We start from the raw sequence: 25,884 nt of genomic DNA, 5'->3' as shown, positions 1-25,884 counted from the left end.
TATCCCAGCAAACTGCCTACCAAGGGCACTGTCCAAATGCTTGGATGTTATTGCACCCAAAAGTGTTGGAATTAATTATATTTAGGCTGAGGCATCTCTTCAAAGTGAAGACAGTTAACAGAAAACTTTTTTTTTTTTTTGAGAAACATATTTGCTAAAATTTCGTAGCCTGCAAAATCAGAATGTCAAATATGTGCAGGTTTTTGTAACGCCACCCCAAATACAAAAAAAACTCCAGAAGTCCCTGTAAGATGAGGTTTCTTAGTGTGAATTTTGAATAACTGAGGTTGAGACACTGTGAATAGGAACAAATAACGTGGGATGAGAAATCTTAGGATAGGCAAAACAAAACTGAGAAGTTGCATCTCATTTAAAAATAAAATAAAACCCTCTTATGCTGCATCTCTGGGCTATCTTCCTTCTCATCTTCCAAATGTACTTACTGAAAATATATCTCTGAAACCACTTGGTTATATTATATAGATCTTTTCTACATAGTTACAATTTTCTCCATAAGCTGTTCATTTAATGGGGCTGCAGTATTGCAGTACCAGACAGCAAGGGATATTCTTATGGGAATCTAGTATTTTACATAGGTCTGTTTCCTTTTGAGTTCTGTAATGTCATGATGTGTAACAAACTGTTGTAACTGTAGTTATCTTCAGCTAAAACTCTCTTACATTATTGTATCACTCCTTTTTCCCTTTGAACTTGATCCCTTGTGTGTTCCCTGTGTCCCATTCCCTGCAGCGATCCCAGATGGCTCTGGTGGAGATTGGTTTGCTGTGAATATCCTTACTACCAAAATGAGTACCAGCAGCTTCTCAGAAGCCATGGCAACTGACCACTTACTTTCACCAGGAGTAGGGGCCTTATGTCTGAATACCTTGCCCTCAGGTAACTTCCCCTCTCCCACCTTTGTAGAGTAAATGTAAGAGGTGGTATACATTTATATAAATTTGGGAGTGAAATGAGCTCTGTAAAATATTACTTGGATTTTCCCTTCTTTTTGTAACTTACGTTCTGCAAAAAGTAATTGTTTGCCATGCAGCTATGTATTCTGGTTTCTTTGGGGTTTTTATAAGTTCTAAACTAAATTTGCAAAAGTGATTTATAAAGTAAATCAGCCATCCCATTATAAAAATACCTTAATGTGTATTTTCTAAATGTAATCTAGGTGTTTCTCAGTATCTTTCAGCTGTTTGCCATTTGCTGTTTATCATTTGTATCTACTTAATTCCTTTTCATAACTCAATGTTTATTACCTCTGTAATGATATATTTGAAGGATCGGTCAGCTTTTTACCTAGTTTACAAAAGAAAACAGCTGATTTTATTTCATTTTTTAAAATTAAAATAGTTCTTATAGCTAATGTCTTATCAAAAGATCTTATTTTCGTGTGAGATCTGATCAGTTAGCATTAAAAAAGATACCTCCTAATGTCACATAAATAAAGGATACAGTTTCCAAAGGGCAGATGTTGTCATGCTTTTACTCTTTATCATTATTTCTTGATTTTAAATTTCTAAAATTATTTTTTGTCAAATGGCTTTTCTTTGCATTAGGTACAGAATGTTGTATTTTAAGTGGAATTTAATAGTTTTCAAATATTAGCAAATTCTCAAAATGTGAAGTGGTTTCTACCTGCCTGCAGTGTGCAAGTTGCATATACGTTGCCACATGTGGTTTAATATATTAAGGATTTTATGTTTTCTTGTCCTCAACATATCATTAAGGCCTGACACGTAGAGGATTGACATGTTTGAAAAAAGTTCTTTGGGTTTGGTCATATTGACCATTTCTATACTTGATGTGAAAAGACTCATGGAATACAAAAGCTAATACTGGTCTGTGTGAGGATATATCATAAATGAAAGATAAATTGCTTGAGCAATATTTTGCTTGCAAGATGATTATCATTCATGCAGTGCAAGCTCTTCATTTATGCACAGGGCTTGGCTGTGTCTGTGCAGATCTGCTGCATGACACATAATTAGATAATAATCATTGATGACAGCAGCTGTCTCAGTTCTGCCTGTACCCAAAAGGCAAGCAATACAGTTTTTCCAAATAGGAAGAAAATAATTTCCTATATGTGTTATTACAAGATTAACTAGGGGAAGCTTTATATACTGTCAAGAGACTTGGTAGGGATGTCAGTATTTGAGAAAGTAGGAGTGTACTAAGATGCCTTTAGGAAGTCACCTGGATTAGAAGTCCATGCTGAAGTCCTTCTGTGTTGTGATGAAATGGAAGCAATTACTTGGAAAGTGTCAGCAAACAGATGTACTATTCAGCACTCCACCTGGATGGGAGAGATAAGGAGGAGTGGGGGGTTAAACTGCACCAGAGGTGTTACACAAGTATGGGTTGGTTGTTGAGCCAGAGTCCTAATAAGAGGTCTTCCTTTCCAGGAAAATCAGTCTTTAAACTATGATAACTCAAAAAGCCTGATGAGTGTTAGATGGTTTAGGTCCTGTATAGTAGCCTTAAAAGTCCCACCTGAATCTGTAGGGGTGTAGGTAGTGTTTTGTACTTGTTTGTTGTGCAATAACTCGTGACCAGATGAGAGTAGTAGGTCCAGGCTGGGTGTGTGAACAGGGGAATGCCCTGTCCTGCTACAGAGGGTTGTGAGCACCTTCACAAGATGCTTCGTAGCAGATGATGCAGATCCTATCCATGCTGGGCATCCAACAGGCCAAGGCGGTTCTCCATCTTGCACTCAGCCACCAAACACACACCTGACAATGCTGCAGAAGTTCAAGGTGTGGTTAAACAGAGCATACATGCATTTGTGTGCATTTGGGTAAAGGGGTGATACCCTTCTCTTGTACAAACTGATGTTGGAGGTTATAAGAAGGTGCCAGTTGGGTATCATAGATGGTGAGGGGTGTACTTGAAAGGTCTGGTGGAGGTACAGTTTCTGCAGTTGGTATTGTCACTTAGGAGTCCCCTGCGACTCCCAATAGCTTGCAGAATAAGGGAAGGGTAGTCCTTGCAGTTCATCTTCTGACAGGGGCTTCTTGGGAGAAAATGGCATGGTATTTGGGAATCCATGCAGGACACAACATAGCTGATACACACGACTTCTGGATACGGGCTGCAGGATGGCCTCTCACACCACTGGAGTTGTGTCCACTCTTGCCTTGCATACTGCTCACTCACTGGCTCACACTATGGTGAGATTTTACAGTGCTGCTCTGGCAATGCTCTCTTCCTGGTGCAGAAGTGAGAGTGCCACTGTTTGTGGGAGGATTTTTTGTCCAGAAATAATAAAATTTATCCTCACAAGTGTTTATTTTCAACTTAATGTATATTCATAAATAAAGAACTTAAGTGTTTATGTGTCAGAGTGTGTCTAATTAATCCTACTATATTGTAAACATAAAAGGTGATGCCTCTCCCTATAAACCCTACCACAAGTGCCTTAAGTTTTAATTTTTTTAAAATTCTTTTGAGCTTTTGATTTTGGCACTGTGTTCTGTCCTGATGTTCTCATGGGCATTACGATGTTCTGCAATTAGTTTCTTTTTGCTTGCATTCAAAGTGTTCTCATTAGTTTCATGTGTGTTTTTGTTCTTATATTAAAGTAAATGAGCATCCAGTTAACTCTTTGTGCTAAAAAAACCCCCATCAATTGCTAATTTTTATAGTAAAAATTGTAATTTTTATTTCTAAATATTAATATTTTAAGAAACGGAAATAGTGTCCAATATAAGGACGTGCCATCATATTTTGTGGTCATATTTAGTACTCCTTGCCATTCATTTTTTTATACATAGAAGTACTCAGATACTTTATGTATCTCAGGCAGTTTTTCATCAATTGTCTCTTATCTTCCAGCTCTGTTGCCTGAAAATGTACCTTTCACTTGGAACCCAGTAGTTTCCATGAATTATATCTTCAGATGTCCATATCTTGCATCAGCGATGAGTCAGCTGTTGCTGCAAAGCCGTTTGCTGCTGTCTTGTGTTCCTCAGAAGGACAGTTTTCTGGGGACTTGATGAATGTAACATTTATGCTACCTGTCAACTTTTACACATTTTAACTCAGCCTGTGGGGCTAAAAGTTTTTTATTCCAAAACTTATATACAGCACAGCTAATGTTTTTTTGCTGGGGGAAATACTACTTTAATGCACTTCATAAAAATTAGAACATCCCTAGGACAGCCAGGATTCACTCAAAGGTTTCTGGTACTTCACCAGCTTTTTCTAGGGCATTACTAAATATATTCAGAACCTTTGGCTTTCTGCATATCCTTTGGACAATGAGGTGTGAGATAATGTTGCTCTTGCAGTCTTCTGACAAATACTAACGCTAAGCCTTTACTCTTTTTTATTTTTATAGCATCTTTTATGATGCTTTTTGGTTGAAGTTTTTTGAAATACCAAGAGAAAATATCAGTTGCCTGATTCTAATCTTGTTTCTTATGTCTTAAGGATTAAAATAGACATCTTTTACAGAAGTTTGGTTTTTTAAATTTGCGGGTTTTTTTTCCCCAAAGTTCTGTCATGTCCTTGCAAAATTTTCATTAGTACCTTACGTTTTAAATACAGGTCAAGCATATGTTGCATCTGTAAAGACTCCCTAGCCAGTCTGCCATTTATTTAGTGGCAGCCAAATCTTTAATCCTGCGTGACTGTAGAGGATCTCGTCCTTTCTGTCCTGTCATACTTGGACCAAGAAGGGACACTACCAAGAACTCTTCTGAATGTCATTGTACGTAATGTTACTGGTATGTAGAGTCGTATTTTAATCTGGGGAGTCTGTCTTTTTCTCATGTAAAACTTGCTGCCTTCTAAATAGGTCTAAGGATCTTGGTACTTGGGACTTGAATGATGAAGTGCTACCATGGGAAAAAGTATAGCAATACTCCTGAACTCACAATGTGCAGGTGGTATTTTTTTCCCTGAGACACTGATATTTCTTTTGGCTACAGGAGAGAAAATATGAGAGAGGAAATTGTTATGTTGCCTGCAGCATGCTATTTGCTGTAACTTTTCTTTTTCTTACTTAAAGCTGGGAGGGATTTAGATTTATTGAAAATCAGCTTTGGTTTGTGGTGTTACACTGAATGAGAGGAACTTGCTTATAACAGTACACACTGTTGATCCCAATGCTTTGTTTGTGTGGCAAATTTGACAAAGACTTAGTTTTGTTCCTCTTCTACTTAAACTTGAAATCTTAAAATTTGAAGTGGTGTAGTGAGCAGAGTGATAGTATGCCTCCTTCTCTCTGTTACCTAGAGTCATGGGAAGCAAATATCTTCCTGAGAAACTAGGTTGAAAAAGACCATTTTTCTTGCTTCAGAAATCATATACTGTTCCTTAGTGATCTAATAGCATGATTCATCCAGGTGAAACAGTAAAATAAATGAAGCCAGTTATCTTTGTGTGTTCCATTTCTGCTGTTTTGTTATTGATACAGTTGCCAGTGCTTGGTAGGTCGTTTCCCTTTTTCAGAGCCTGTTGTTTTCAATCATACATTTTTTTAAGCAGTTTGAGTTCATAACAAGGAGATGAGCAAAACATGTGGCATATTATGATTTAATAGTCTGTCATGATTAGAGCACACATGTAGGATCATATAGTTGAGGGAATTTTATTTAAAAAGCAGGGGAGGCACATGGTAGAGCTGGGGTAAACAATTGTATGTTCAGGAGATTTGCAAAATAGCTGAGATTCCTGTGTCCAAATGTGATCCAAACTTGTCTTATTTTTCTATTAAATCCAGAGGTTGGAGTTTCTGTTGTTAAACTTGACAAGGCATCTGGTATTCACTCCATACCTTTATGGAGCGCTGCTGTAAGCTTCATGTGGTCTGTGGCCTTCATTATACAACCCATAAGCTTGTGACTTCAGGGAATTGTTTCCCCCTGTCTTCTCTACTCATTCTTGGTTGATTTGTATTTCTGTTTTCACTTCTTGGCTGTCTTCTCTGCAGGTATGGTGGAGTGCTCTGCTCAGAGCTCTGAGCCTGTAGTGTCACAAACAAACCTTTAGAAAATAAATACCTCAGGCAAAAAAATGAATCTTCTATGTAGATTTTTAGTTATTTTAGAAGGAAAAGAATTAAAAGAACTGTTGTGGTCTTGACAAAATATAATGATTGTAACATATTGCTCTATGATTCTTAATACTCTGCTCTTACCGTGCAGTCTTTTACACTTTTCACTACACTCTTACTCTGTACTTTGTAAATTGAAGTTGAACCATCTATCTATAACTGCATAGTAATAATTAGTGCATGTGTGTGTATGTACTCAAGGGAGCTATGTCAGGCTACTTGTTATATTTGTAACTTCCTATTTCTGGGTTGTTGCATTTAGAGTAAAATATCTGCAGCACTATTCTACTTATAGAATGCAGTATGAAAACGGTATTTGAAGTTCATGCTATCACATAGTAATTCAAACCTCAAATATGTTTTGAGAAAGGAAGGGTGGTCTGTGAAATTGAAACTATTTATGAAAACAGTTTTGCTAAGGATATCTTGTGGTATTAGCAAACCAAGTGGGTATTGCCTCAGTAACAGTGATGTCTTACTGACACAGCAAAACAGGGTGACGGAAAGCTTTGGTGAACTCAACCATGACCTTTATTTCCTTTTCTCTTGCCCTTACCTTTTACTTTTCTCTGTTCTGCTTTATTCACTTCTTGTACTGAGTAGTGGATATTAACACTTAGTCTGTTCCTAGAAAAGAAGCATCAGCGACAAGTTCATGGGATGTTGTGCAGGGAAATAAATGGCTGTGTTGTCAAGCCCTCTGCTCCCAGCTTGACCCAGTTTTTGAGGAGTAATTAACTCATTCTAAGGAATGAACACCAGGATAAAAAACAAATGGCAAGCTGTGTGGAAGCTGTTTGGGTGTGCCTGGTCAGAGAGAAGAGTGGGTGCATGTCATGAAGTTGGTGACATTTTTAGTTCTGAGTAGTTACATGAAAAGCTCATAAAAATTTTTTAAATGGTTTTGCCCAATCAAGGACTTCTAATTGTGAAACATCATGACACAACCAAAGATTTCTAATTACTTCATATTCAGAATTACATGATTCTACACTAACTTTATGGGAATCACCTCTCTGCTTTACATAAAAATTGTGTGGTAAATATGATAGCCTAATAAGTTCTCAAAGTTTAAGCAGTTAAGCATTGTAGGTTACAGTAGTAAGAGACACAGTAGTTCTTTAGATACAGAGATAGCTTGCCAGCCTCCAAAGCCTTCTCCTTAGATTTTGCTTAGCAATAAATATTAGAAAAAGTCTCCAACACCAGAATATTTAGAATAATATTAACATTTAATTAAATAAAAAAATTAGGAGTTAATAATATTAAAATATTAAATTGCAGATTTTATCTGAGTAACAATTTCGATGGGTAACAGTGATGATTATTCCAGCTCATGACAAGTTCACTGGAACTTGCAGTTGACACACAGCAGTGTGTCTGTGGTACATCTCCCTGAGTCTATTAGCTGAAGGTGAAGCACACCAGAAGAAAAAGTCAAAGCACATTGGCTCAGTGGGGCATGTCCTGGTCTGGTGTACCATGGGATCCTGGAGCAATACCATTTGAAGACTAGTGGTTGCCCTAAGGACTTTTTAAATTTTTAATTCAAAACACTGTTGTACTTGTCATCTGGCTGTGCTTTCAATTTTATGCACAAAGATCAGAATTCTTACAAAGTCTAACTAACAGGTATGGTTGCCTTGTGTTTGCAACAAATAGACCAACTTCTGTTTTGTTTGGGTTTTTTTTTCTGTCAAAGGCCACTGTATAAAAGTAAAAGGTTTTCCTACTATATCAAGCAGTATGAAACAATTCTGAAGAGCTGAAATTATCCAACAGACAAACGAGTGTATTCTGTGGAACAGATGAATTTAGAAGGAGCAGAGAATTGGCACAGATGAGTAAAGTGTTGGCATCCTCAGTGGAAAATTGGCTCTGGACAAAGCAGATGGATAAAGCAGATGTGGTTGTCATGTATTATGAAGTTACTATGGGTTTTGGAGAAACACCACAGTCTCCTCAGCATCCGCTCATCAGTAGCATTCCAGCTGTGGAAGTGGAATGAAGAGACCTACTAGAGGTGCCTATGCCTGAAATAGCTTCTCACAGCTCACCTGTTGAGAGTTTGTTTCTGCGACTCTTGACGTGAAGGGTACGGTCTTAATAGGTGGAGAGCCTCTTATGTCGGTCTGTTCTGAATGAAGCAGCACTTTGAGCATTTTTGCTTTTGCTGACTGCAGGAGAGGAAATAAATTCAAAGCAACCCTCTTGGAAGAATTTTTTAAAAAATATATATAGAAAAGCGATGGTCCTTTTTGAAATTTCTTTCCCTGTTCTTCTGTTCCCTGTTGGGAGAGACTGGCTCATATTTTGTCTGATTGAAGGATATTGGAAGTAGCTCAGAACTGGCTTTGCACTTTCTTCCTTAATGGTATTTTGGTGTCTTTCTTGCTGTGAAGTTTGAAAACCTGTTCCTGTAGATCCTCTGTGTTTCTCTGTGCTGTGTCTGCAGTTGGGACCAAGGTAATGCTTAGATCTCTCTCCATGTTGAGTGGCATTTCTGATATGGCAGAGCAACAGGGAACTCTGAGGGGGACTTCTTTCACAGAACATGAGTCTTAGCAGACTTGTATGTGTATGTGTGTATGTAATGGCAGAATGTTTTGGCATTTGCTCTATAAATGTGACTATAAAATAACACCAATTTGTAATTCTTATGTTGACTCTCATTTAGGAAGTCAGGAATGAGAGATACTATCATGCAACTGTGAACACACAATGGCTGCTTTTTTCTTCTAGAAATTTGAATGAGCTGAGTCATATGAGACTTCTCAATGATTTCTGAGATAGGAAGCTTTGTATTTTGCGGTTACTAAAGGGACATTCTAATGTCTCTGACTGCAGAATGGCAGCACCAGAAGATTTCGGTGGGAAAAGTCACAAAGCATAATGCCAATCGTAGTATTTTCTATTACCTAATCTTGTAAAATTAGACTCAATTCGTGAGCAGAAACAATTTTCCATGGCAGATTAAAAGTGTGGTTAAGTATATCGTGTTCTTACCCTGTGGTAGATAAAATGCTGCAGCTGTTGGTTTTGGGGTAGAGTACTGTCATAGGTTGAGATTGGCCCCCCCTGAGAAGCTGGGGGGCTCAGAGGTGATTGGGTACCAGGACAGTGTTCCCTGGAGAGCCAGTCACCACTCATGTTGTTTGCTTCTGCTCAAAATCATATCACAGCACCGAAAACAGTTGGCAGTGTAATCTTGGTTGTTTTGCTGTTGGAAAGAGTTACTGTTTGTGCAGTGATTGTCATCACTATTATTCTGTGCCTCACCTGCTCCTGTTGCTGTCTTTACAAAGCACGTCAAAGACCACGGCCTGTTGTGACCACCACTGCTACCACTACAGTGGTCCACGCTCCTTATCCCCAACAACCAGCAGTGCCACCCAGCTATCCAGCAGCTCCATATCAAGGATACTGGCCCCCCCAGGGGGGGCCAATCTCAACCTGTGACAACTTCCCATGGGTTCTGTCACATGGTCTCACAAAGATGTGAACCATTTGAAACAGTCACATAGATTGTTCTATTGTATCAGCAAATCATACTGCCTTTGAGGTATAATGAAATTTATTGCGTATGTACTCCTTTAAATAGTCACATTTTTCAGCCCATGGATATCATTGAACTTTCAGGTTTTCACCCAGTATTTTATATATCTCATGCTGCTATGTATGTGTATATGTACTTCTAATTTATGTTATTAAAATCTATGTAATCTAGTAAACCTAATTAATATTGTAAATAAAACTTTTCATTTCAAGATTTTAACTAAATGTGTGTAGAAAGGTACTGTTTATGACAGTGAGCTGCAGAGGTTTTGGATTTTTTTCTCCTTTTGAAAAATGAAAGAAGACTGAAATAGATGCAATTTTACCTTATATAGCTTAAAATAAGTAGTTCAATAATTTGGATCAAGGATTTGTTATTGTGGATGATGCAAAAATTAGAAGATATCTCGTAATATATTTTTGCGTATGTATTTGTAAATTGAGTTAATGAGATGAAAAAATTTAGAGGAACAAATCATTTCCATCATACCATTTTCTTTTTAGGATGAAATTGTATCTAAGAATGATTGCATCTAAGATGATTTCCTCACCCCCAGACCACTGCTTTAAGTTAAATTGTCACTGACAGGTAGGACAGCTTTGATTGCTTTATATGTGTTTACTTAAGGTGTGTGTTTGTTTTTAGGTTCACCAAAAATCTGTCGCCTGACAAGATCAACTTGAGCACATTAAAGGGGGAAGGTCAGCTGACCAATTTAGAGCTGGATCAAGAGGTACTTCAGAATATGCTGGATCTTCCAACATGGCTGGCTATAAACAAGGTGTTTTGCAATAAAGCATCCATTAGGGTGAGTATTTTATTTTGCTGGAATGGTATTTCACCAAATGTTTCTTTTCCTTCTGTCTCTGTAAACTTTCAAGCAACCTTGTATTAATAGAAAATTGTGACAAGTGCTTGATAAAATTTTAAAGACAAGGATGTTACCAGCAATAATTTTGTACTAATTTTTGTTTGTCACGTGATGACATGAAATACATATGGAAATGATGAAAATAAGTAGCGTTTTTTTAATTATTATTTTTTCTTTCTGAGTAGAATTTTTTCTTTCATGTTCTGAAAACCAGGTAGAGGTAAAAGCTTGTATTTGTCCTTGGTAATTAATGTATCATATTTACTGCTCTCATTTTTCTGTGTTCTTTCTTTACTCCTCTCCATTTATTGTTTTCCTTCCCTCGTGTTGTGTTCTCATTTCCAAAAATACCTTTCTGAGGGATTCTGGTCTTTGGGAAATGTGGAAACACTCTAAAGCTAGTAGACATTGCTTTTTGGTCGGTGTGGCTGCTAATAATTGAAACAATGTATATCATCCCTCCCACATTATACTGATGTGGGAGTAAGAAACTAAGCAGTGGCTTGTTCTTGACAGAAGTTACAGTGTGGTCAAACATTGGCATCTCCTCAGTCTTTTGGAGAAGTTTGTTTGTGGCTTTTTTGTGGTGTGGGGGTTTTTTTGTTTGTTTTGTTTTGTTTGGGTTTGTTTTGTTTTGTTGTTGTTGTGGGTTTTTTTGTTTGCCCCTGGTGAGACATTGTCCTGATTTTTCTCAAGGTAGTGAAGTTGACACCTTGTTGCAGGCACCCAATCAGTTGAAGGTCAATAAAGGGAATGTGGAATTTCTTTCCTTTGAAAGAACAGAATGATTAACAAAGTGCTACTTTTTATGATACTTGACAACCAATATTAAAGAGACAGATTCTATCTTGTTCCTCTGTTTTTCTGATCAGTGATAAGTGGATTTGGAAGTTCTGGATTTTTTAAGACCTAGCATGTGTGTAGAATTACTATATGGTATTTTCAGATAAACTTGATATTTTGAAAGTAATATTATTCCAAGTTCAAAAGTTAGAAATATAATTTTTATATATAAAATGCATTCTAAACAAATGCTTAATTTCACTGTATTTTAAATATTTGCTTTGCTTTAGAATACTGTTTTCTCTTGCAGATACCATGGACAAAATTGAAAACACATCCCATCTCTTTGGTGAGTACCGTGTGTAGCAGAATCTTAAATATTTATATAGTTCTCTTGACTTGATGCTAGAAATAATTAAAACATCAGTAGGCCTTTCCTTAATGTCCTCTGGGTAGCAGCAGATCAAGACAAAATGCCTTTATGCTTTCTTGGTATGTTTATTTTCTTAATCTGTGGCTTGGATGCCATCACTATAATGTTTGACCCTTAGCTACTTCTGTCAAGTTTTCAGTCAGTACATGTTAATTTGGGTTCATCTGAAGGGTAGTTATTTGTCCAATTAATCCCTTTTAAAAGTTCCTGCCTGACTATTGGAGCTGTCTTTTCTAAGTACTTCTCTATTCTACATCTGTACTCTACCCGATGTTCTCAGCCTCAGCAGGTTTGATACAGATGGCATTTACAGGGCTTCTGTAACACCTTAGGATTCAGCCTGGATATAAATAGGATGTAAAATGTGTAAATAGAACTCAACAACAATTATAAGTAATGGTAATTATTGTATTTGTTTAATTTTGTTCTTTATTTTTAAGTACACTAAGAATTTTGTAGTATTTGAAGTACTTGATGATGACTAAACTTCCTTAGCTGTATTTGCTTAAGAGTGAATATTCCCTTAACTGTCATGCTTCCCAGTCTTGCTGTGGATATCTGAATGTGCTTGTAATTCCTTAGTTCTGAATCAGGTTTAGAAAAGACATGTTGTTTTAAATATTTGCGGCATTTGCTAGTGACCCAGTTGTAATGTACTAATGTCTGTACTGCTTCTTCTTGACACCCAGAACTTAATCTGGTAATGCCAAGGTGGGATGATTCAACCTCTTGGCTCTATGATGCAACTGCCAAATTAGGAAATCGGTTTAAGCTGTGCTATTCTTAAAGATTACACACTTTGATCTGTGGTAGCAAGGCATCGTTTCCTTTGTTCTGTTGAACTTAAATTAGAAATCTTTGAGGCTAACATAATTTTCAAGGTAACCTTTTTTACATAAAGGTTTCCTTGAACAAGTTCATTAAATTAGTAACAAAAGTTCATTTCCTTCTTCAATGGTAGAATATACAACACCGCTTTTGATTTCTAAAGGAAAGTGAATTCAGTGGCCTAAGTGTCAAACTTCAGCCCTTCATTACATCACTGAATGTCCACTAATTTGTGGGGGGCGTGGGGGCGTATTTTTGCTACTGGGAGTTTAATTAAGTTGGAATAGCATCCTCTGTTTGCATAGCTTAGGAGGTGACTAGAACCCACCTGTTTAGCCAAAGGTCCTTTCAGTGAGCTGAGTTGCCCTTTGTGAGAATCTGTCTGTTAACATAGTGGCACATACTGTTGTCTTTGTAATAATCAATTTCTGGTTTTATATGATGAACAAGATACTTTTGAGGAGTGATCTGGGCCCTGAGGATGCTATGCAGAAGTTTTTACTCTGTCAAAGTACAGTAGTTACCAGTGAGAAAAGACATACATCTGCATCTTCGTTACCTCTTATTTATAGTATGTGAACTCCTTGAATCATTGCCCTTCCTACTGCTCTTTACACTAGTCATGTAGTGAAGGAAATTCTTAAAACCTTAAAAAGAATGGTCAAACACCCAACAATGTTAGGATAACAGGAGAAATCTTGGTTTCCCCCCCATTCTCAAACTATGGGATTAGGTTTTTCTTGTTTTTTCCTCTGTTATTGTTTTGTGAGGCAAGATAATCACTGAGACAGCTGAGAAAATAATTTTAAAATGTCCACATTTACTGTTAACAGCTAATGCTTCCCTTTAACCATCAAAATATAGTGAAGTATAAATAAATCCAGATTAGACAGTTTAGGATTTTTAATTGTAGTTAGGTTTTCATGGATAAGAATAGTACAGGAAAATGTTTGTGAAGCAAGCAGATTATGAAGACAGGCACAATTAACCCAATATAATAATAAAGTCTAGTAGCTAGGGCAGATTGAATCATGAAAAATCTAAAACTGAGGACAAAGGTTTTTATTATGTTTTGTCTGACCTAAGAGCATAAATGCAGGAATTCAGAAGGGGTAGTAGAAAGTAGAATTAGACAGGGACATAATCTTAACTGCTGTGTTTTGAATGGGCATCCAATGGGACAAAATTTCAGGACTATAAGCTTTAACCTAAGAGCCTTCCCAGGTTGTAATGATAAATTTAGGTCACAAATATTGCAATATAAGTTTGGAGATTCTTGTATTAATTCAATTGCTAGGAATATGGTTTTGCATTTGGTTTGTTCCCATTCTGTTCAACCTCTGTTAATATGCATGTTATGGTTCTGCTACTTAAATAGGGCCTTCAGTTAAAGCAGGATTTAGATGTCTCATTCCTTTAATTCTCAGCTCCATTTGTAACAGCTACTCTTCAAGTACAAAGAATGCAAAAATAGAATACAATTTTGCTACAATATAATGTGTTGCAAATTACACTACAATATATCTGGTTAGAAATTACTTATTTTACTAGATGTACTGAAGATTCACATATATATACGTGAGTGTGTATTCTATCCAGGTTTTATTTCAGAGATGCAGCACAAAATTTCATGGACTATAATGAATTTTAGTGGACTAGTTTCAAATATTTTCCGTTAAAATTTTCTGAACTTACTGAACCATTCAGAAAACTCAGGAAGTATAAGTATCTCACTATAAACACAGCCATGTAGAAAGAAAACACAGATGACTACATTAAAGTCCATTTTGAAATGCAATTTTTGAAAATGAGTGTGATGGATAAATAATACTCAGGGATCAAGAATTTTGTGATGCAGTGTTTGTCGGGGGATGTCTGCTAGAACTCACAAAATTAAAAAACATGAAAAAAGTTAAAAAAGATAATTCTGGTACATTACAAAAGTTTATGGAAAAAACAACATAGTAAGAAATGTGTTTTGTATATTTCAGAAAAAATTCTCAAGTTTTTTTTTGTTTCAATTTCTATTCTTCGTATGTTGTCTATTTACTTTGTTACCTCTTAGATGTCCAATTTTTTTTGTTTTGTTTTGTTTCTCAAGTCCTTGGATAAAGTTATAATGGAAATGAGCACATGTGAAGAGCCACGTGCCCCTAATGGACCCTCTCCTATAGCAACTGCATCTGGACAGAGGTCAGTGATGATACTTACATGTGATTGGTCAAAAAAAAATGGATTTCTATAAAACAGTTTGATCGACTGCAAATTTCCAGAAGTATATAGGGTTCCAGTTTGCCATGTCCATCTCTGCATAATTTTATTTTATTATTTGTGCATGAAGTGGTTTAGTGATAATGGAACTATCCAGACCCAAGCCTAGAGAATGTGTGAACTAGGTATGGAGCTTCCTAGGCATGTTTCATGTGGGGGCAACTGCTATATCAAATATTTACCAAGTGTAATTGTTAAGTTTTTTTAAAATTAACGATATCTTGCCTTCAGCCTTTTTAGAAAACATATATAATGTTGATGTGGCTTTTAAAAATTTTTTATTTATTTTGTCTAAAAAGCAGTTTTAAGAGTTATTTGTTAGTGTGGTGTTTTCAAGTTCTCTTTCCTTTATTGTATTGGCCAAATCTTACAGAGAGATTTCATGCACACTGTGTATCCCAAAACTCAAGTAATTTGCTAGGACAATGTAGCATTACATCAGTGATTTCCATCTCACCACACCCCCAGTCATTTCCTTTATATGGACACAAAACATTTTTCAGTGGTCACAATGACCCATATACAGAGAAATGAATGTGATGATACAATTGCTTTTCTTGTTTTAACTTCTGTGTAATGTGTAGAAGTAGTCCATGGACCTCTGTGTCTCCTGGGGTATAGCTTGAAAGCCATTGCCATAGAGAATTCTGTGTAGAATGCAAGTTATGAAAAGGAGAAGGAATGACAAACCACACAAACTGTACTTTTAAAACAAGCGGAAAAGAACCCAAAACAACAAAAGGCAAAAAATTTTAGATGTTAAAATAATATTTAAAATATAATTTTTTAATGCTGGAATGCCTGTGATTTGCTGTAGAAGCGTAACCACCATTGTTTTATAGAATGAAACAAAGCAAATACTTTATACTATTTTGAATATATGAAAGGTATTATTTTTAATGGATGGAATAACTTGACTTATAGAGATAAATACTAACCAGACTGGAATTGTCAAGTAATTAATTTGCTGTCAATTACTCCTTATGTATACATAAAGAAGAGTGAAATTTCTACATAATGCTGTAGACTGCTATTCTTATATATGTATTATATATATATTTTTATACATTTATATATATGTATAAAATATTTAACATAGAAGGATTGCATTAACTGTTATACTTCATGTAGATTGATCTTAGTCAAATATATGTTATTTAATCACTGTGTAGAGATTAGGATCATAGGGTGGAAATTATAAACTAGATCAAGTATATTGAGTAAAAATTGCTCACTGGAGAATACACTAGGAACTTAATTTATTTTAACATCTGTTTCATTATTTATTTCACATGTTTAATATGCTTAATTTTGGTCCCTTTCCCTGGGTATGTATTTAATATGTTGGCATTTCACTTTTTAGTGAATATGGCTTTGCTGAAAAAGTGGTAGAAGGCATTTCAGTTTCTGTGAACTCCATTATAATAAGGATTGGTGCAAAAGCCTTTAATGCCTCATTTGAACTTTCCCAGCTGAGAATATATAGTGTAAATGCAAACTGGGAACATGCTGACCTCAGATTTACCAGAATACAAGAAACTCAGCGCGGAGAGGTAAAGAACACCTTTTACTAACTTTTTTCCCTTGTTTTTGTCATAAAGGAGTAAGTTGAATTGCAGCCTTATACAGTGTAGGAAACATGCCATTACTAGAAATGGAGGCATTCTGTGCTCAGTAGTTTCAGCTGTCCTCTAGGAAGCCAGAGATGTAAAAATGGTGGATATGAATCAGATCAAACGTCATGTTTCTAGCAGTGGCCAAAGTGGATGCTTAGGGAAGAACAAAGGCCGAGGAAAGCAGGTGTACTGTTGTTTCGTTCTTACGTTCCCCAAGTTTGTGACTATTTTAAAGTACAAACTGGGCCAGACTTGAAAAGTACTGAAGGAAAAAAGAGTAGTATATTAAATGTGGAAGGATAAGGCGTTGTGCTGGTTTTTATTATAATTATTGGTATTGGTATTATTTTATTATTTTTAAAGACTCAACTGGTTATTTGCTTGTGAAGGTTTGCCTGATGAGGATTTTGTTTCCTAAAGCAGTTTTAAATGAATTTTGGTAAGTTCTTGTGCAAGAATTAAATAATTTTCTTGGAATAGCTAAATCATATGTGTGCAAAAAAGTAATAGCAGTAAAGTGCATACATTTCTACTGTCTGGGAGAATTTAACGTGGAAGTCTGAAAGTGATGTACACCATTGGTTACCTGGCTTTCTCCCAGGTAACCAAAGTAAAGTGTATGCTGAATGCAAGGTTGATTCTAAATACTGTGTTCAGAGAGACTTATTTTAGCATCATACATCTGGCCTTGGATAAAAGGGTGTTTTAAGTTTTGCCCATGATTGCCTATTTAGAGATGATTATTCCAAAAGAAATAGAGTTTACTCAGAGTCAAGAAGTCTGGTAGTTGTTTTTATATAGCAGAAGAAAACCCAAGAGAATATCAGTTAAAAATATCACAAAAATAAGAAGTTGAAAACTATTTTTCTGACAGTTTGCCTTTCCTGTAGCTCAACTGTATGTGTTAATGAAGTCTAAAGAGGAAGAATTAAAGTTTGACCAGATGGAATTTTGAATTGGCATATTTTTTGCTTTTTAGGAAGAATTTGGTTCCGAACAGTTGCCCCATACACAACAGAGCTTTCTCTGGGGAATATTCCTTTTAGGGCAATGAATTCTGTAAACATAAATTCTTAGAAATTACAGTGAATGATTTGTTAGCAGTAAATTACATGAGAAGGTGAAAAAACAAATGAAGTGCTGTACTATGAAGATAACTTGTGCTGTAGCTTTGCGCTGTAGCTATACTCTTAATGTGAAAAGGAATTTCCTTAGAATTTTTCTAGAAGCTTTCAATCACACTGCATCTCCTGTATGAGAAGGGTAGGTACTCTGCTTTTCTTCAAATAGTGTTTCAGGATACTTTGCACTGGGCCTTTCCATCTTGCTCACTTGATTGTGTGTGTCTCCTTCCCAGACATATTGGGAATGTTTTACTTAAGTCTCTGCTTATATTCTCAGGACGTATGCCATAAGATTTCCAAATTATCAAGAAAAGAATGGCTGATGAAAAATAAGATGCATACCAAACAAACTCTTCCTTCTTGTGCTTTTCTTATGGCTGATCTTTTTTTCTTCAGAGAGTAATCACAGAATCACTAAGGTTGGAAAAGACTGCCAAGACTGAGTCAAACTTTTGACCAAACACCACCATGCCCACTAGACCGTAGTATTAAATGCCATGTCCAGTCATTTCTTGAACTCCTATAGGGATGGTGATTCCACCACTTCCCTGGGCAGCCTATTCCAATGCTTAACCACCCTTATAGTGAAAAAATTCTTCCTGATGTCCAACCTGAACGTCCCCTGATGCAGCTGGAAGCTCTGTCCTCTCATCCTGTCACTAGGTGCCTGGGAGAAGAGGCTGATTCCCACCTTGATACAACCTCCTTTCAGGTAGTTGTAAAGAGTGATAAGGTCTCCCTGAGCCTCCTTTTCTCCAGATTAAACACCCCCAGCTCTTCATCTGCTCCTCATAAGACTTGTGCTCCAGACCCTTCACCAGCTCTGTTGCCCTTCTCTGGACCTGCTCCAGCACCTCAATGTCTGACTCGAACTGAGGGGCCCTGAACTGGACAGCCACTCTTCCCCCAGCCTGTAGCGCTGCCTGGGGTTGTTGTGACCCAAGTGCAGGACTGGCACTTGGCCTTTTTGAGCCTCATAAAGTTTTCCTTGGCCCATCAATCCAGCCTGTCCATATCCCTCTTCAGAGCCTTCCTACCCTCCAGCAAATCAACACTCCGTACCAGCTTTGTGTTGTCTGCGAACTTACTGAGGGTAAACTTGATCCCCTCATCCAAACCATGTAGGAAGGACTAGAATTACTGTTTCTTCCTACTGACGTCCTCCTGTTCATTTGATGTTCTCCATGATGTTGCTGCTGAACAGTCACTGGTTTTTCCCTATTTGATTTTCAGTGTCCAGCTGTACTTGCTGCTCTTGTATCATTATTCTTACGTTTGTTTGCTGTGTCTTCTAGAAATCCATGTAGTAGATTCAAAGCTTGTGGGATCTACATGGCATGCAGTGTGCTCAATGTTTAAGTTTCTCTTTTAATTGAAATAAAACACACCAAAAAACCCTCTCCCATCCTGTAGCTTTGCTTGCCTCCCTGCTCTTTTTCTATGTACTATGATTTAACATTTCGAAACTAAACTACACAATCTTTTTTTTCCTCTCCCAAAGGCAGCCTAGTATGCAATAGTTGTGACCTTTATTTTCTTCTGAATATTTTAAATGCTGCTTGTTACCTTGGCCTGCTTGGAAGTAGCTAAACATTTCTGTGACATTTTGGAGGTAGCAAGAAGGGTCAGGGCTTTGCTTCCCAACACCTGTAAGTGGAATAACAAGTGACTTGTATTTATTCTGTTCATATAGCTCATGTGAGTTTGTGTGTATATGTATACAGATATATACATACACATGGTTAGGTGCAAGTAAACCATCAGATTGCATGAAAATTGTTTCTTTCTCTTTTTCTCTCTCTAAAGGTTTTGACTTTTAAAGAAATCAACTGGCAGATGATCAGAATAGAAGCAGATGCAATCCAGAGTTCTAAGCATGAAATCATGAGTGCTCCAGTTCGACTCATTACTAACCAATCCAAAATTAGGGTCACGCTTAAAAGAAGGGTAAACTTGAAAAGTTTGAAATCTTTTATTATTTTATTAATTAATTTGTAACTCATGCCCTTAATGCATACACACACATTGTAAAGGTTTTAAATTTAGACTGTGTAAAATGTAGAATTCTGTGAACTAAATTTTTAATAACATATGATTGGTAAGACTGTAGAGTTTATGAGGAATACTGCAGGCAGATTTTGCAAATGAAGACCTTGTACAGGTCCTACTAATGAAACCATTTGCTCTGCAGAACTTTGTTGATGATGCCTGTTGTTTTACCTCTCTAGATTCAGGTAATATTTACATTGCTTATATTTAGAGAAATGCAGCAGTTTAATATCCAGTGCATGCCAAACACATAAAGTGAGGCATAAATATACTGTGTCTTAGGTAATTCTTTTAAATTAAAAAATGTTATTGCCTTTTGCATTCTGCTTTTTTTCTCCCTATGTATATAAGAAACTTAAGTACTTAATGAGCCCATTCAACTTCTTTAAATTTTTATTCTACAGTTAAAAGATTGTAATGTAGTGGCATCCAAACTGGTTCTGATTCTGGATGATTTGCTGTGGGTTTTGACTGATTCCCAATTGAAAGCCATGGTGCAGTATGCCAAATCTCTTAGTGAAGCTATAGAGAAATCAACGGAACAGAGGAAAAGCTTGGCTTCTGAAACAGCCCAGGTATGAGAATTGAGTGTCTCACTATATCATTATCAAGTGGTAATCTATTTTAGAGAATGTTCAGTTACTAATTTTCATTCAACTATACATCTTGAATTACCCTGGGAATGAATCGTAGTATAAAATAGACTTTATTTTACAAGATTTTGCGTATTGATATTAGTTGCAGAAAATAAAAAAGGTTTTTGTTCTTTATTCATGTACAGAGTATTTAGATTTCTGTATTTACTTAACCCTTGATTAACTATTTAGTAAATTAGTTCTCTGAATATTTTCTGGTTATGAATTTAAATAATTAAGACACACTAAGGTAACCTTAATGTGTGGGTAGATATGCTTACTATAATGATTTAAATTTCTTGTCCAGTTTGTTCTCATGGTACTGAAAAACTAGCTTTTAGTAAGAGCTTACTCTCATGCAGCTCTCATTGGAATATATAGCGAAAAACGATTCTACTTTAAACATATTTCTACTGGCATATCTGTGCTACTGATGCTGCATATAAACCTTGGTGGTCTTCAGCAAATGCAGCAGACTAGACCAATTGGGCTTTGTGAGTGTCAAGGGGAGGCATTTCTTGTCTGTGAAGAAGCAGGACAAATACACTGGTAAAAGACACTGCTATAAAAATAAAACATGATTTATTACTAAAACTGATTACTGTCAGTTATGTACTGTAATGGAGAGTTCAGTTCTTGTGGTGGTCCTGATGCCTTACAATGTGCTTTGATGGTTTAGCCACAGCAATCTAATGGTTAGCTGTTCTTGAGCAGGGAGGTTCTGATGCTTCAGTGCCCTGTACTTGCCAGTTCTCTGGTACTGGCACCAACTTATGTTTGATCCTATTGTGATTTAGTTTGAGGAGCTAAAGTAGCAGAAGGGTGCCCACTCTTGTTTTACTTCCTTGAACAGCTTGCAACAAAAGTCAGAAAAATACCAGAGCTGCAAGTGACAGGCGTGTAAGGAAGTAGGGAGGACAGGGAGAATGGGGATGCACTGGCACTACCTCTTTATGATGCACACCCATTAGCTCAACTTAGCTTTATTCTAAAACAGTACACTTAAACCTCATTAATGATCCAAGGTGAATGCACATCATGCAGATTTTTCCTTATTTCAAAGGCTTTTTCTGTATAAGTAACTGGATACTTATGCTTGAAAGAAATTATAAGCATCATAAATTGATACAACTAAATATTTTTTCAGAGCTCTGCCCCTGCACCCAGCTCTCAGCAGGTGAAAATGCACCAGACAACAGCAGCATCTGATCAAAACGATGCAATAGTAAAATTATTTAATGATTTTGATGTTAAGGAAACTTCTCATCACTTAGTAATTTCCCATTTGGACCTACATATATGTGATGATATCCATTCTAAAGAAAAAGGTAATTTTTTTTTTTTTTAAAGTAACATATCTGTGACTTATAATCATCTTTAGAAGACATTTTGAGGAATACAGTAATGTTAATCAAGAGTCTTTATTTTAGTGGAATAGTCAGAATTGTCTCCAGCGTCTGTGGACACATGTAAAATTATCTAGATGGCTCTACCAGGACAATATGTCGTTATTGAATGTAATTATTTTAGAATAAATGCAATAACTGTGCTAAGAGCGCTAATAGCTTCTGTGTTTTTAATGTCTTCTAGAAACTGATCCTCTCAGTCTGATTATTACTGCTGGGTTTTTTTTCTTTTATAAGTTAACTGGGTTATGAAGAATGCAGTGGCAACGTTACCATGGCTTGAAAGGGTCACTATACAATCTGCTTCTGTAATACTCATATAAATACAGACTAATAAAAGAGCAGTCCTCTTTGTGTTACTAATTTAGACAATTTGGTATGGTCTGCAGGATGTGGAAAGAATAGAACAAGTGTCCCATGACCTTAAAATTTTGTCTGTAAATTTGATATGTTGGGGTTTTTTTAACAAAAGGCTAATGCATGTAGCCATATTTAGAATCAGAAAAACTGAAGGCAAATGACCTTTCTTTCATGTCTTTTAAAAGTCATCAGAAGAGAGTGACATACTGGTGTGTATCCAAGGAACCGGCTAGTTACTGAAAAAATTATGGAAATATACAAGGTCTGCTGAAGAAGAGTGTGAAAAACTGAAGTTTTAGCAAATGTATTTCCTTGATTAGGGAAGGCACTTGCAAAGCAGCAGAGCATAAGGTTCACTGGGTAGAGACTTACTTCCTTACAAGCTGTGTATCATCTACAGTTGGAATTTATCATTCCTAGTGAGGTCTCTTTATTGGTCCTTTATTTCTGACCAAGATGCTTAAATTGAACAATGGAAAAAATCAGAACAGAAGACTCTCAGAAGATCCCTTCACTGCAATATTTGTCAAATAAAATATATTATATTTACAGTATTCTTTAATGTAAATGTTGACTTCAAATGACCGATCATAGTCGTATTCAGTGTAAAAAGTTTTGTTTCAGATAAACTGCAGTGATATGTGTTTAACATGTTGTCTTTTTAATAACATTTAGAACAATATGCAATTTGCTAGTAGTGCCTGAGCACAGAATTCTGTGAGTTGATCTTTAGAAATCAGTGAAGACAACCTGAGTGAAAATTTTGAGGGAAGATAATGAGGTTGTAAGGAGAGACAGTAAAGGAGAGGAAGAAGTAGCTGTTGAGTGTTTAAAGGATTGCAGCAACTGAGAACTAGCATGCTAACTGCAACCTGCAGAGTCAATCATTGTTTTATTTTACAGACCCAAATAGACGTGTTACAGGAGGGGCCATGCAGCTTTCCTTCAGCTATTTAACAGTGGACTATTATCCATTTCACAAAGCAGGTATGAAAGTGAACATTTTGTGAATTACCTCTGAATGTAACTATCTTGCTTGAATACTAAAAAAAATTGTGTTTGTCTGTATATATTCAGCTTGGATAATAATGCTTAAAGCATTTGAAATGCACACCTTTTTATTTCCTTCTGTATGCAGAAACAAACAACAAAAGCAACAACCTGGGAACCAATTTAATTTCTGTGAATGAGCTGTTTGAGGCCACACACTTTTCACTGTTCTGTTTGGTCAGCAAAATGGTGTTTACACATTTCTCACATGAAAAGAATTGTGTGTTGACAGAGGAAGGCAGTATGTCATATTGAGAATTCACTAACTGGATATTTGCAAGAGTCCATCTGCTAGATTTTTTCACATAAACAAGTCTATTATTTTATGTCCATATCTGAGCAGTGTTTTTCTTTTTATTTTCCTAAACAAGAATCCTAGTGTGGTAGAGGTTTTTGTCCTTTTGTTAAGAAATGTCATTAAACAAATGTTAGCAATTTCCAAAGAAGCATTTCTTACTAATAATTTCTAGTATAAATCTAAAAAATTTAGAAGAGACAAGATACATGTTACAAAGCACATGACAAGAAAGTGGAAAAAGTCTTGCTAAAGCTGAGGTAAACAATGTCCACTGCTCTACCCTATCTATCTATCAAGCCACTTGTCTCATAGTAGAAGGCTGTAAAGTTCCCCAGGGATGACTTCTTCATAAAGCCATGCACGTGTACTTCCAATTACCTGCCTGTCACTAGTGTATTTTGAAATGGTTTCCAGGATTATTTGGTCTGTTGCCCTCTGTTACCTTCTTCCATTACCTTCTTTGAGGTGAGGCTGACTGGTCTGTTCTTTTTATCCTCCTTCTCGAAGATAGCAATAACATTTGCTTTCTTCCAGTCCTCAGAAACCTTTCCTTTCAAAGATAATTCAGACTGGCCTCCTCATGACATTGGCCAGCACTTGACATCTCTCAGCACTTGTTTCTATGGACTGGTGGATGTCTGATCAACAGAACAAATGTTTCCTAAGTTAATGCTCTTCTGCTGAGGGGAAGACTGCCAAAGTTTTCAAGGCCTGGGAATCTTGAAGGCAAGTGTCCCCAAAGAAGGCATTGACTGTCTCAGCCTTCCCCACGCTGTTTTTCACCAGGTCCCCCGTCCATTCAGCAGCAAGTCCAAGCTTTCACTGCTCTTCCTTTTGCTTGTGATACACCTGTAATGCTTCTTATTAGACTAAACTCCAGGTAGGCTTTCCTAACCACCATCCACCATATTCTTTTTGGGTAACCTGATGCTGCTTCCACATGTTGTACAGCTCCTAGTTCATCCACATGGGCCTCCTTAGCTATAAAGATGTGAATAACCACCAAAGATGTCTGTGAGGTAGTAGGGTGGGGAAAAATATCATGTCTTGTGATAGGCCCCTCCCTAAAAGTTTCTTCCATACTGAAATATTTGCATTTAGACTTGATGTCACAATTTTTTCTGAAAACATTTTCCTGTTTTAATAGCAACCATATCTACTCATCCTCACTGTAAGTATCCAAAGGCTCATTAAGTCCCAAATAAAGTAAGTTTTCACTTGGTGGTATTTAAAGAGTGATGTACCAGCTGGTACAAGTTATTTGTACTGCATCCTTACTATTGAACAGGTTAGTAGAATGTCTTTACAGGGACTGTTTGAAGATATCTCAATTTCTTTCAGAGGTTTGAATGCTTGACCAACAGACACATGCTGGAATTGGAACAGGAATTGGAAAAAGGAATAAAAGAATTTCCATTTGGCTTGATTTTTAAGGCTGTGTGTGCTGCAGCACTGCTTGAACTTACCTTCTTGTTTGTGTGCCATAAAGGTGCTAGAGAACTAAGACAAAAAGAATACATTTCTGGAAAGGGACCAGGAACTTCTTAGGACATAGTTCTGGCAGGAAAGATAAGCTTGGAAAAAGTGACCATGATTACATCATTATATTACTTGCTCTCATTTTTTTTTTTTGATTAAACATTTTTTGCATGTTCTCACATATGACAGTGTGTCATCAAATTTCTCTGAACTGCAAATATTTGATGATGTTTTGAGTGTTAGTGGTGTTAAAAGGCAGGTGGTAATATTATATTCTGAGTGATTTTGTGAAGTACTGAGACTTGTGTTTATGTAATATATAACTTCTGTTTTAAAGTCTGTTATGACTTCTGTTGTTCTATAATTACAGCATGCAATGAGATTATATTTTGAAGAATTGTGAAGTAGTGCAAGCTTGTTATCCTGTTAGAAGCAAACTTTCAAATGAGTTAATATTTTCACCATTCCTCTTATTTGCAGGAGACAGCTGTGACCACTGGATGCATTATAGTGATGCCACTAAAGCCAGAAGTGGATGGGCTGAAGAATTATTAAATGAATTCAAAAGCAATGTTGAATTGCTTAAGCAGGCTGTGAAGGATCAGGTTGTAGATTCTCCTCCCAAATCACCACCTGATGTATCACCCCAGAACCTACAAACAGGTACTTTGTTTACATCACTAATGCTCTAATTCCATGAAATGTTAAAACTATTAAAAAAAAAAAAGTGTTCTTTTCAATGATTCCATCACTATTCTTTCCTACAGGCAAAGAACAGATACCGAAAGGAGCATCTAGGGCTTCCTCTGTATCTTCCCAACAACCAAAGGGCAAACTGATGTCTAGTCCTATTGTGGTTAGACTTGCAGATTTCAATATATATCAGGTACATTTCTTAAAGTTAGTAAAACTGGGGCTACTTCACCCTTCACTGTTATCTGTGGTTTTTAAGGGACAATTATAAAGCCCATTGAAATGAATGAGACTATGCATTCATTATTGGATTAGACCTTTATGGACCTGTTTCTGCTTTGTTAAAATTGGTGGACATTTTCTCA

The 25,884-nt window shown here is 36.5% G+C and overlaps 1 protein-coding gene across 5 annotated transcripts in view; it reads left to right on the top strand.

Annotated features, from left to right (window-relative positions):
• The window catches only part of UHRF1BP1L (UHRF1 binding protein 1 like), a 54,374-nt gene that overhangs the window by 6,731 nt on the left and 21,759 nt on the right, over positions 1-25,884 (top strand). For 3 of the 5 annotated variants that reach the window (XM_032689470.1, XM_032689472.1, XM_032689474.1), the window contains exons 2-11: positions 10,269-10,431; positions 11,588-11,626; positions 14,640-14,731; positions 16,173-16,362; positions 19,356-19,496; positions 20,003-20,173; positions 21,381-21,561; positions 22,903-22,986; positions 25,307-25,489; positions 25,594-25,712. In XM_032689470.1, coding sequence (XP_032545361.1) covers positions 10,269-10,431; positions 11,588-11,626; positions 14,640-14,731; positions 16,173-16,362; positions 19,356-19,496; positions 20,003-20,173; positions 21,381-21,561; positions 22,903-22,986; positions 25,307-25,489; positions 25,594-25,712 — 1,363 coding nt within the window. Of the gene's footprint in view, positions 1-750; positions 898-10,268; positions 10,432-11,587; positions 11,627-14,639; positions 14,732-16,172; positions 16,363-19,355; positions 19,497-20,002; positions 20,174-21,380; positions 21,562-22,902; positions 22,987-25,306; positions 25,490-25,593; positions 25,713-25,884 lie in introns of those variants that run through there. The other 2 variants (XM_032689471.1, XM_032689473.1) reach the window with 2 other exon arrangements.

The sequence above is a fragment of the Chiroxiphia lanceolata genome, chromosome 5 (assembly GCF_009829145.1).
Source record: "Chiroxiphia lanceolata isolate bChiLan1 chromosome 5, bChiLan1.pri, whole genome shotgun sequence".
In the NCBI taxonomy this organism is placed as follows: domain Eukaryota; kingdom Metazoa; phylum Chordata; class Aves; order Passeriformes; family Pipridae; genus Chiroxiphia; species Chiroxiphia lanceolata.
Note: the sequence above shows the minus strand (reverse complement) of the source record. Positions and strands in the feature narration are given on the sequence as shown.